Here is a 13,536-nt window from a genome sequence, read left to right on the forward strand (position 1 = left end):
AACCTGATGCACTGATATCACGGATTGTGCTCTCTCAGGGTTTCAGCAACATGTTTGTAATGGTACTCGGAAAAGCAGAAAAATCTCCATCTAGGTTGTGTTTAAGTGCTCAACAGAATGGCTTGTCTCAAAACTACATATAAGCTTCTGGCACTGGAGACAAACAACTACAGCAGCACTTTCATATTGGATCAGATTACAGACATCCAAAAATTGCCTGCAAGAAACAGCAGTTTGTTATTAAATGCTACTTTAGATTTAAAAATGTATGAGAAGGATCAGTGTAAGCAGAAGGCGTTTTGAGGGTGGAGGGGAATAATATGGTAGATGTCTGTATTACAGCCTTTGCTTAATTATGACACATCAAAACTGAAATACCTTTACAATTTATTTAAGATAAAACAGATTATAAAAACTACAGTTTGTAAAACCCAACTAAGTCAATAAATCACTAAAAGGCATTTATTTTTTAATGAGAACTGAAAAGAAGATTGTCACAAATATTGTCACAAACAACTGGCAATATTATTATGCAAAATTTGGCACCAGTACAAATGTCAGAAGAAACAAAGGGTTTCATTTTCTAACTGTGGATAAATGATTGGATCATTCTGTAAAGTTACTGAAACAAATGCATGTGTGATTATCACTGTGGGTTTATGCCTTTTGAATGTGATGTCTGTCTGTAGTGGATCTGTATTCACCATCAGCTGATCCAGAGAAGGTCAGACTAACATCTAAAACCTGAAAGTAAAACACACACATTACTACATTACAAATGGCTTAAACAACTTTGGAACAAATAAAACAAACTATTTGCACTATTAGTTAGAGGTAATGAACCCTGTGATTTACATTTTTTTTTTTTTTAAATCTCTCAACCATTCAAATTTTGCACCAATAATGTGATTATTTACAGTAATCAGAGTGAGGACTTAAATTGCAGTATGATGTTTACATGACACAAACAAACTCCCGTTTACATGCAATTATCATTATTCTGATTATTCAAGTTTAGCCATTTGGAGCAGAGGGAAAACTTCATAATGTCATGAGTTGTGTGAACAACACATATACATGCACATGCTCATTTTTGTCAGAGTGGTACTAATGCATGAGAGATGTAAATGTCAATGATACAATTGGATTGTATTGTATTGTTTTGAGAAAAACAAAAACAAAAAAAAACCCAACTTATTACTGTCAAACAGGGATGTCAAACTCCTGAAGGGCCACAGTCTTGCAGAGTTTCACTCCAACTCTAATTAAAGACACCTGAACCAGTTAATCAAGGTCTTCAGGATTACTTGAAAACTAAAGGTGGGAGTGTGGGAGTTCCCTTCAGGGACTGAGTCTTACATTCTTACTTGTAAACAGAATCAAAGTCCTATTAAACTTGCATAAGTAACTATTACCAAGAAAGTAAACTAAGAAAAAACTTTCAATTAAAATTCAAACATTTTTAATCATCACAACTCACTTAAGTATCTCCAGTTTAAAATGTGGATCATCCTTCAGTCGAGATAGCAGCTTCACATTTGAGACACTTAGTCCATTTCTAGACAGATCCAGTTCTCTCAGGTGTGAGGGGTTTGATCTCAGAGCTGAAGCCAGAACAGCACAACCTTCATCTGTGACTCCACAACCACTCAACCTGTAGAGAACAATGACACTCTTCAGAATCTACAGCTCAGATAAGCAGGAACTTTACAATCAGAAAGAAAGACTAAATCCACAACACTATTAACAGGTCAGCTTTACATATACCTCAACAGCTTGAGACAATAATTTTAGTCATTACTAAGGAGTTATCATGATCTTCAATTTAGAATACGGATCCAAAAAAAAAGTAATTCCTTCTGAAGTATTTGGTATTACCTGAGTCATTACTAGTGAGTTACCTTGATCTTTACTTTATAATTCATTATACATTTTGCATCATTCACATTAATTATGAACCTGTATATAGTAGTTCTATGGTATTTCTTTGGGAGATATGAAAAAAATAGTAGTTACTGATTAGCTAATAGTGAACTACCACTTTCAACTGAGCTCTATTACTTACTGATTCATTAATCAGAATTTCTTGTTAGTCAGTAGTAGTTACTAGAATGTTAATTAGTCATTTGTTCATGTGTAGTTATTCACTAATGATGGAACTGTATTCTAAAGGGTTACCAATATTTTTTATGTCAAACATGGCTTGGAAACATTTAAAGGTTGTTTTGGAAAGGTGGAAACTTTGAGTATAATTGTATATTTTAATTGTTTTTTATTTTAAAAATATAAGAAAAATTATCAGAATAAATAATAAATATAATGGAATTAAGGAGGAAACATTAATTAACATAAAAGTGCAATGTACTGTACAGTTAATAGTTTGGGAAAACAGGCTATCATATGCACAAGAAAATGTGACCTGTTTTCATCAGTTAGACATGTTAGCACTCTGCTAATATATCCATCATTATTGTTTTGTGAAGTGTTCACAGTTTAGCCACTAAACTTTAGCTGTGAGCACAGTTTGCTTTAACTTTAAGGTAGGTAGCTTTGTTGTCATTCAACTGTTTCACTGGCTCATAAAGAAAACTACACTAAACTAAAACATGATCTCCTGCACAAAATCAGTATTAAAACTATAATAACATGAAATATAATTAAAAAAATGCTCCAACATGCATTAAGAATATAACACTAAAAATAATTAACAGCAGCATACAAATAATTAATAAATACACATGGTGATTAGCAGCATCTAAATAATAATAAAATATTGCACTTAAGTGGCCACATATAAGTACAATTATTTAAATAGATATATCAAATAGATACTGTACAATTATTGTAGTATCCCCATATCATTCCATTGAATGAGATCTATTGACAGTAAGATTAATAAATAAATGGTTAAATAATTTGCCCAACAGAATTAAAAAACTATATATAACCTCCCTTTATTTTTTTAAATACTAAATACAATAAATATTATAGAAATATAAGTATTTTAAATATTAAATACTAATACATAATAATTATTCATCTTTGATTCACTGACCATATGAAATAAATAATACATCTGCAATTCATGGAGATTTATTTATTAATGTTAATAACTTTCTTTATGTTCCTATGGGGCTAAATAACAAATACGTTTTAAAAAAGGTTTTGTTTTATTCAGCATTCAAATAAAACGCAACAGATTAATGTTGAAATGTTATTTGTTTGTTTGTTTTATCAGCTTACTTATACATAAATCCATAACTTATGCATAAATCCTCAACACATTTGTATGATATAAAGCAGCAAACACTACTTTACATCATCCACTTAACTTATACCATCATATACATTGTAAAATTACATCATATACTTTGGAAAGAATGTAATGGATATTAAAGCAACATCCTCTTCAATTATGTGAAAAGACAAGATTTTAATTTTATTCATACTGACCATAGAAGCAAAATGGATGAGGATATTGAGACATTCACTCAATCTTACCCCAGTGTTTTCACTTTACAATTAGGATACTTCAGTAGATCAGAGAGCAGATTCACTCCTGAGTCTCGTAGTTTATTCCAAGACAGATCCAGATCTCTCAGGTGTGAGGGGTTTGATTTCAGTGCTGAAGCCAGAGCAGCACAACCTTCATCTGTGACACCACAAGCCCACAACCTGTAGAGAACAATGACACTCTTCAGTCTCTCAGTCCAGGACAATACAGCTCAGATAAGCAGGAACTTCACTATCAGAGAGCTTGTATCCACAACACAATTTACAGGTCTCTCTTCTACATGCTGCTTAAGGGGGTTCATTTCAGTGTCATAAAAAGTCAGATTTATTTATTTTTTTTAATGTGAGTACCACAAAATATTAAAAACATCTGTATCATATAAAGCAGTTGTATCATATTTGTATTGAATTATTTCATGATTATTAAACATATGACAGGACACTTTTTGGGGGTTTGATTAGTTTTTCTTTCAATTTTGTCCACTATTCATAGAAGAAAATTTAAAGAGTAAATGTTGAAACATTCATGCATCTTACCCCAGTTTTTCCAGTTTACAGTGAGGATCCTTCAGTCCATTGGAGAGCAGCTCCACTCCTGACACTCCTAGCATATTTTTAGACAGATTCAGTTCTCTCAGGTGTGAGGGGTTTGATCTCAGAGCTGAAGCCAGAGCAGCACAACCTTCATCTGTGACATCACAATCAATCAACCTGTAGAGAACAATGACACTCTTCAGTCTCTCAGTTCAGGATCTACAGCTCAGATAAGTATTCTATATTAATACAATGCCTTCATTGAAGTGCACACACACATGCCATTGATTATGACTGAATTGACTAATTATGTAATTGGCATGATACATGTTTACCTGACTAATAATAAATTGTTACATTTTATTTTATTTAGACTTATTTTGACATGATTGGCTCTGATGGATAACATTGAAACCACATTACTGCAAATTTGTTTCTAGGTTTAAGTGTATGTATATACTAGAATCCTGGTTAGATAGAGCTTGTGACACATTAGTCAAGATTATATATTTTCATAAAGAGAAATTACAAACAAAGAAACATAAATATGAATAGATGAGACACACTCTGTAATCGGCTCTGTCCAATTTATGATATTTGCCTTCAAATGTTCAATAAAACAAGTGTTGAACTCCTTGTCAGTGTCATCTATATAGAGGTGATAAATTGATCAACAGAACAAAGCCAAGATTCCATGAAACAGCGCTGAGTAAAAAAAAAAATTAACATTACCTAACTTACATGAATGACATAAAATCCTTAGAACTTGTAATACTAGCTGTCCAAAAGCTGTCAAAAGGTGTGAGGAAACTATGACACAACCATAAGGTGTTGTGTAGAACAGTTTGCTGCCAATATAGGAAATGTTGTCAATGTACCATATGACTGGGTGTAATCCTGCAGTTTAGGGTGACAGTAATATGCCAGTTTCTACCATGGTAAGGCCTCTAGTTACAAGCCCACATGACATACTACAATGTAAAATGCTGTACCTGATGTCATCTTTCTCCCTCCTTCAAATGCATCTTTGATAAATCTGACGGGCATATATTTATTGACTGTTTCATCACTTTTCATTACTCTGTCTTGCTCTATGCATATTTATCAGAAATGGCAAATCTCTCTTAAATGACTAAGGACCACAATTTCAGCTAAAAATCTTCTTTACTGTTCTAATGAAGAAAAATATCTGTTTGCACAATTATGTTTTAATAGGTTATGACTTCTGTTTGTGATATGTTGTATTTATTGTACTGAAAGTACTTTGGTACACTTTGTGAAACAGCTATTTTTCAGCTATTTTTCTAGAACAGTAAAGAAGATTTTTTATTTCATATTATGGATAGACATTTTATTTGGATTCATTTAGCGTGTTAAAGACTAGTCTTGCTGCTGCATTCTGGATTAGTTGTAGAGATTTGATGAACTGGCTGGAAGACCTTCCAAGAGAGTACTGCAATAGTCCAGCCTGGACAAAACAAGAGCTTGAACAAGGAGTTCCAAAAGAAAGGGCCTGATCTTCCTAATGTTGTATATAGCAAATCTGCACTGTTAACCACACTTACATAAAAAAAGTATCTCTTTGAGTTATGAGTATGTTTGCTACCATATCTAAAAATAAAACACTTTAAATGACCAAAAAAAGCTATCAAAAGTCATATGCAAAAATGTTGGGGAAACTGAACTGGGGAAACCTCCTCAGCTGTCACCACCAATGTCAAAATCAAACCTACTGTATGACTGTACAGTACATTATCCCTTAAACTGTCATCCTGTTTGAACTTGTTCATTCATCTTGGTGCAAATCTAGGAACATTTTTACTTTGCAGAAGCATTGCATTTTGTGCTAAAACATTCCAGCTCAAATATTTTGCGTCTAATTATGTTCTTATGTGGAAAATAGGATCCTGATGGAGGATGGATTTTTTTTGTTTTGTTTTTTAAGTTTTATTAAGTATAAACTCAAAGATTTTAAGTATAAACTATAAAGTCAAAAACTTTGTAAAGAATCCAAAATATTAAACAACAAAATTATCTATCAGGACATTTTTGTCTTTTTTAGTTTTTGTTTATTTTGTTTATTATTGACCATATGAAGAAAAATGACATTGTTGACATTTATACAGACTTACCACAGTATGTCCAGTTTACAATGAGGATCCTTAAGTCCAGCAGAGAGCAGTTTCACCCCTGATGTTCCTAGTTTATTTTGAGACAGATTCAGTTCTCTCAGGTCTGAGGGGTTTGATCTCAGAGCTGAAGCCAGAGCAGCACAACCTTCATCTGTGACTCCACACTTACCCAACCTGTAGAGATTAAAGATGCATGGTGAAATGATACCAGCTGCAATTATAGAATAAAATGTATAAACTACAAATCTGATTTGTTGAGGGATTAAATGTTCACATAAACATCATTACAGGACAAAGAGTCCTAATTATACAGCAGCAATATATAGAAAAAGACAGTTAAAGACACTTGCTGTTTGCTGTCAGTTTTGATCTCTGTCACATTTAATCCCACATCATGCCTCACACACTCATCTCTACAACCTTCAGCTCTCACAGACACATAAAAACCTCCTCAGCTCCTTAAGTAAGTCTCACACACTCTCCTGCTCACTGACAGTGAAAATGTACCCCCTTTTGTTGCTTTGGTAAGAAAACACATGCTAAAAATATGTATAAAAAAATTATGATCATGTTTTAGCAGTGTAGTGATTGTTGTCAGTGTGACTTACTGAACTGATCTGGATTCTTTAACCACAGGCAGCAGCTTCTGAAGAACTTCATCTGGTGATTTTTGTGCTGCAATAAAATGGTTTAGATCAAAAACATCCATCTTCTGCTCTGATGTCAGCAACACATAAACCAGAGCTGACCACCGTGAAGAGGAGAGTTTGGTTTCTCCTATTTGTCCAGATTTCAGATAATCTTGGATCTCCTGCATCAGTGAATCATCACCCAGTTCATTCAGACAGTGAAACAGATTAATGGATCTCTCTGGAGATTTATTCTCCCTGATCTTCTGTTTGATGTACTGAACTGTTTTCTCTTTGTTGTAAGAGCAGCTTCCTGTCTGTGTCAGTAGTTTTTGTAAGAGAGTTTGATTAGAGTCCAACGAGAGACCCAGAAGAAAACGCAGGAAAAGATCCAGATGTCCATTCTTACTCTTAAAGGCCTTTTTCACAGCTCTCTGATGCAGCTCAGATAAAACAGATTTCTTTTGGATTAATTTCTTTTGTTTGTTTTGGTAAAACACATTTATGCAGTTTTTTGTAAAGGACAAATGTGCATACAGAGCTGCGAGATGTTCTTGGATGCTCAGATGAACAAAGCAGAAGACTTTCCCCTGATACAAGCCAAACTCCTCTCTGAAGATCTGAGTACACAATCCTGAGTACACTGATGCTTCTGTCACATCAATGTCACACTCTGTCAGGTCTTCCTCATAGAAGATCAAGTTGCCTTTCACAAGCTGCTGAAAAGCCAGTTTCCCCAGTTTGACAATCATGTCTTCATCCTTCACTTTCTTCTCATAGTCCTTGTCATGTTTGATGTTGGTCTGAATGATCAGGAAGTGTGTGTACATTTGAGTGAGAGTCTTGGGAATCTCTTCACTCTTTGCTTCACTCAACATCTTCTCTAGAACAGTGGCTGAGATCCAGCAGAACACTGGGATGTGGCACATGATGTAGAGGCTCCTTGATGACTTCAGGTGTGTGATGACTGTATTGGCCAGACTCTGATCACTGATTCTGTTCTTGAAGTATTCCTCTTTCTGCTGGTCATTGAAGCCTCGTACCTCTGTCACTCGATGGACACACTCAGAGGGAATGAGATCAGCTGCTGCTGGTCTGGAGGTGATCCAGATGAGAGCAGAGGGAAGCAGATTCCCCACAATGAGGTTCATCAGGAGCACATCCACTGAGGCTGATTCACTTACATCACTCAACCTCGCATCGCTCTGAAAATCTAGAGACAGATGGCACTCATCCAGGCCGTCAAAGATAAACAAGACTTTATATTCATCCCTGGATACTTCCATTTTTTTGGTTTCAGGGAAAAAGACATGAAGGAGATCTGAAAGACTGAGTGTTTTGTTCTTCATCAAGTTGAGCTCTCTGAAAGGAAGTGGAAATATAAGCTGGATGTCCTGATTCTCTTTCCCTTCAGCCCAGTCCACAATGAACTTCTGCACAGAGACTGTTTTTCCAATGCCAGCGACTCCCTTTGTCAGCACAGTTCTGATGGCTTTGTCTTGTCCAGGTAAAGGTCTAAAGATGTCATTGCATTTGATTGGTTTGTCCTCTGTTGCTGCTCTCCTGGATTGTGTCTCAATCTGTCTCACCTCATGCTCATTATTGATCTCTCCACTTTCACTCTCTGTGATGTAGAGCTCTGTGTAGATCTCATCCAGGAGTGTTGGGTTTCCCTGCTTTGTTGTTCCTTCATAGAAACACTGAAATGTCTTCAGCAAATTTGATTTGAATCTGCTTTGGAACAATTGAAGAATGAAAAATTTAAATAAATTGCATATTATCAGATTACAGAACATAAATTAAAGAGGTAGAAATGATAGGGAATAAACCTTAACCAATCAAATAATTAAGCAATATCACACATGCATCAGTTGTGTTTTTTTGAATATCATCATTCCAGATTATCAGTGTGATGAGGGTCAGTAGATGTTAGTCAAACATCAGGACTGAAGCTCTGGACTAGCTGTAAGAGGAGGCCTGATCCTGGCCCCAAGTCCTGATATTGCAGGGCTTTATAATAGTTTAATTTGGGGTCACTACGTTTTAAATGCTTCCAGAATTGGATTGCCCTTTTCTGTATTTTGATAAATGGATATTTGAAGAATTCTGCCCTGTACGCATTATTTGTTGCATGTTGGTTCTGCTTTGTCTGTCTAAAAAATTGGTACCTCAAATCAGTGGATGTGTCTTTCCCCCCAGATTTTACTGGCTCTCTCATAGACCCATCACTCTTCATGGACACACAGCTGGGATCTAGTAAGTTTGATCTCGGATTTTGAAATTGACTTTAATAGAGATACAGATTAGAAACAAACAAACAAAAAAATCATATAGTTGACATTATACCTATATAGAATACCTATATATGTAGACAGAATTTTTATTTTTATTTTTTACTTCGGATCAGTTGATTTGTGTTCTCCCCCAAATTTTACTGGCTCTTTCATAGACCCATCACTCTTCATGGACACACAGCTGGACTCTGGTGAGTTTGATCTCTGATTTTGAAATTGACTTTAATAGAGAAACAGATTAGAAACAAAAAAAAAATCATATAGTTGACATTACACCATTATAGAATACCTATATATGTAGACAGAATTTTTTTTTTTTTTACTTTGGATCAGTTGATTTGTGTTCTCCCCCAAATTTTACTGGCTCTTTCATAGACCCATCACTCTTCATGGACACACAGCTGGACTCTGGTGAATTTGATTTCTCTCTCTGTAATTGACTTTAATATATTACAGACATTAGAACAGAGCAGAAATAATAGAGATAACAGTTCATATAGTTGATTTTACATGGATTAAAGCTTCAGAAATGTTAAGTGATGGCATTGCACAATGATCATGTCACTCGCCTGTCCATTTATTTATTCACATGGATCTTTTAATATAAGGCAGTGTATATGGACTATGTTTTAGACAGTCAGGGTCCTAATTTTATTTCAGTCCTACAATATGACAGAGAAACCCACTAATATCACCTCATCAGCCATTGGCAGACACCCTGTTATGTGACATATGATGCATTTTAAAAACATTCAGGTAATATGAAGAGTTTGATGTACCTGCATCCTGGAGAAAAATCTTCATTGGTCAGTGTTTCTTTGCTCTCCATGATTCATTCAGTCAGAAACACTGATTCACACTGAAATACAAGAAATATTTAAATCCACTTTGTAATTTACTTGAACTTTATACTAACTAACTTGAATATTTTTTCCAACTTGTTTGCTGTTTTAAATACAAAATTGTAAACAGAGAGGAAACTTTATTTAAATGTCTAATTAAATGCTTAAAATGAAATTAACAAATAGGAAATGGGATGAGCTTCATTATAGGGGAGTTTATAAAATACTATACTTCAGTAAATTTAATTAACTAAGTAAATATGTTCAGAGTTTAAACTGATGGTTGTTACAACAGCACTCTTTGTATTCGACAGCGTCTGACAGATTACTGATAGACTGTCTGAAAAAATGAAAGTCACGGTTTAGAGAATAATAATAATAAAAAAAAAAAAAATTCACCCACTGAATTTCAAAGCTGTTACATAGTAATGGCTTTTTACTTTTAGGCCCTTGATATAAATGTAGTGAAAAGTATGATATTTGTCTTTCAAAAGTAGTTAAGTTAAAGCCATAAGTTCCTAGAAAAAATAATACTAAGTAAAGTACAGATACTCAAAAAATACGGTACTCAAGTAAATGTAGGGTACAATGTGGCTTAAGCCCCCTGCCTAAAAAAAAAAAAAAAATGTCCTTTTCACTTTTCCCAAAGTGTATTATTGCAGAAAAATACATACATTTGTATTAAACATTTACGAAGCAACAGATTTTGTGTGAAAATAAATCATACAAGTCGTTTATTTTGTTTAAAAATTTCATAAATGTATGAAGTGGCAAGGGGAACCTTTTACCCCACACACGGGGTAAAAGGCCCACCAGCATGGGGTAAACGGCACACAGTATTGATACAAATACTTTAGCTAAAATATTTTTTTTTTTAATGTATAAGTTAATACTTATTCAAAACAATCACTTTTAGCAAAGATTGTACTATTTTCTGCTTATTTTGATAAATAATTTTTTTTTTCAATAAATATACTGTTATTAAACTGTTAATATAAAACATCTTTTCAAACACAGAAACAAAATCATTTTAAAACGTAAAGACTCTAAAAAGCATTGAAAGAGATCCCACAGTAATTTATTGTAGATTTGCAGTAGTAACAACAAATATTTTATTATATGATATGATTAATATCATGTTTTTAATATGATAGTTTCATTCTAACCATGGTAATTATCTCTAAGATGGACACCCAAAATAATGATATTTACCATCTGAATCTAACCATGTCATGTCAGTTATCATGTCATGTTAATTATCATGCCTTCTAGCCCCTACAGCAGGGGTGCTTTTTACCCCAAATACCATGCTTTTACATGTTCTTTTGTTATCTAAAAACTGTTGCTTTATTTATCTTAAACAGAACTGAAAATCATAGAGACATTAGCCTCAAAATATATGCATCCATTTTAGTGATTCTCGTTTGCTACTTAAATCTACAATATTTTAAAAAACATCAAATATTAGATTAAGTAAGCACACAGAATCAACTTTGCGCTGCTGCCTGCGATCGCATCAAGGATCAGACAAATTTGCAAGTGCACCTGGAAAAGCGAATGTTTTAGAAAGTGCTACACCACATTTTTGTGCCATCTAGTGGTTTAGAGGAAAATAATATCAAAGACACCTTTTGCCCTGTTGTACCCTACATTACTAGTTTTGATCAGCAAACAGTTAAAAGCTTTGAGATTTTTAATCTCATGAATATTAATTATGCATGAATATATATATATATATATATATATATATATATATATTGTTTTGGAATTCCAACCATTTGACAGCTTCAATCTTGATCTGATTTCATTTATTTATTTATTTTTAAATGTACAAGACAAACAAAAAATTTACAGATAATTATTAACTTTATTACTATATTTTAGTAGACTAATTAAAAATAATTTTGGATTTTTACAATGGACACACAAATCAAATATGAAGCATAAATGCAAGTTAAAACAAACAGGGAAATAGATGAAGCCAAACACCCAGACATTTAACATTACAAATTTATCTAAACGACAAGACAAAATAACAGATTTGTTATACATAAAAAAAACATTTGTATATAAAAATAAAGTTTTCTTGTTAAAATGTCTGGGATGACTACAGATTATTCACCAATCAATAATTAAATAATCCTATTGTTAATTAAACAATGTTGTTTTTTTAAAATATATGAAATATATGAATATATCCAACTACCCATATAATAATATAAGTTTAAGAAATTTGTTTCTTTGAGTTTAAGTTTTTAACTTCAAGAAAGCCTTTCATAGTTATTGAAGTTAATGAGGAAGTCACATGAATGCAGCTCACTCACCTTCATAAATATATTACTGTAGTTTACCACAGGTTCCTGACATGTTAATAGATTCCAATAAAGTGTTTCTTCACCCCATAAATTCCCGTAAAGGCAACTAGAAATACTACTATTTTGATGCTCGTTTTTTGTGATTTTAACAATCGTATGCTCTAGTGTAAAATGGTGCACAAAAAAAAAAAAAAAAAGAGGAACACAATACACATTCTTTCACTTCTGGTAAAAGTTGCCAAACCTGTTTAAAGAGGAAAACCCCAGCGCATTCCATTCAGTTCATAAACAGTTTGGTTATGAGTGAGAGACTGGAACCTCACAGGTCTTGATCAGTAAACATTTAAAGGCTTTGACAATTTTTTATTTCATAAATAGTAATTACGCACAAGTAAGACTCTTTCGGATTTGAAGATTCAAGTATTTACTCATTTCAAGTTAAATAAATACAGAAATCTTTTAATTTCAGTAGCACACCGAGTTCCTATTTTTATGGCATAGTTCTCATTACACAGTGATTTATTTTAGCAGGAGGAGAACACTATTTGGTTTTCCCAGTTTATGTAAATTCATTTGGAGTTCAGAGTATTTTTTATTTTCCCATATTAAGTTCACACATATTTGGTACATTAATAGGGTCATTCCGTGTCAATTCAACCATGCGTTCCCGGCTTAAATTTTTTAATTTGCTAATATTTTTTTCTGAAGAAAGAATCACATTTATAGTGCTGAAAGGCAAAATATTAAATGTCATAGATGAATATTTACTGAGTAATCCACTATTTTGTAGAGGGAGGTCAAAATGTCAATTTTCACCTTAGATTCAAAGTCAAGTTACAGGGGGGCAAAAATGACTTGTTAGCTTTATTAGTAAAATCTGTTGACTTCAGCAATCTTTGTGAAGATTGCATTATGTCCTAATGGTGGCCATTCAAAAATGGGGAAACAGCACTTTTCAAGTTTTTTCTCCAAAATTTGCATGCCTGTAACCCAAGAAGTATTTAAGATATCTTGCCCTTTTAGATATTGGATCTTAAACAGTTTTCCTTTTGACATCTTTGTTTTTAAGGCCCTGTATGGTTCAGTTCCATCTGAGTGCCATAAATATTCTTTTTCCAAGGATTGCTCACCTGGATAAATTATTACAATTTCTTTTTCTTTTTTATTGTTATAAAATATGAAGCATGGTCATAGGTCAAGTAGTATCTACTGCTAAACGGCACATTTTGCAGAAACACCGATAGTACCTTTTAATAACAAATAATTAACAATGGGTA

The 13,536-nt window shown here is 33.4% G+C and overlaps 1 protein-coding gene across 7 annotated transcripts in view; it reads right to left on the reverse strand.

Annotated features, from left to right (window-relative positions):
- Window positions 1-448: 448 nt before the first annotated feature.
- The window catches only part of LOC127158982 (NACHT, LRR and PYD domains-containing protein 3), a 52,803-nt gene continuing 39,715 nt past the window's right edge, over window positions 449-13,536 (reverse strand). Inside the window, exons 1-11 of one of the 7 annotated variants that reach the window (XM_051101930.1) lie at window positions 12,269-12,440; window positions 9,882-9,961; window positions 9,426-9,542; window positions 9,206-9,322; window positions 8,977-9,093; window positions 6,788-8,539; window positions 6,180-6,353; window positions 4,051-4,224; window positions 3,502-3,675; window positions 1,481-1,654; window positions 449-744 (exon numbers count right to left, since the gene is read on the reverse strand). In XM_051101930.1, coding sequence (XP_050957887.1) covers window positions 738-744; window positions 1,481-1,654; window positions 3,502-3,675; window positions 4,051-4,224; window positions 6,180-6,353; window positions 6,788-8,539; window positions 8,977-9,093; window positions 9,206-9,322; window positions 9,426-9,542; window positions 9,882-9,931 — 2,856 coding nt within the window. In that variant the 5' untranslated portion in view covers window positions 9,932-9,961; window positions 12,269-12,440 and the 3' untranslated portion in view covers window positions 449-737. Of the gene's footprint in view, window positions 745-1,480; window positions 1,655-3,501; window positions 3,676-4,050; window positions 4,225-6,179; window positions 6,354-6,787; window positions 8,543-8,976; window positions 9,094-9,167; window positions 9,323-9,425; window positions 9,543-9,881; window positions 9,962-12,268; window positions 12,441-13,536 lie in introns of those variants that run through there. The other 6 variants (XM_051101932.1, XM_051101929.1, XM_051101931.1 and 3 more) reach the window with 6 other exon arrangements.

The sequence above is a fragment of the Labeo rohita genome, unplaced genomic scaffold, assembly GCF_022985175.1.
Source record: "Labeo rohita strain BAU-BD-2019 unplaced genomic scaffold, IGBB_LRoh.1.0 scaffold_183, whole genome shotgun sequence".
NCBI classification, from domain to species: domain Eukaryota; kingdom Metazoa; phylum Chordata; class Actinopteri; order Cypriniformes; family Cyprinidae; genus Labeo; species Labeo rohita.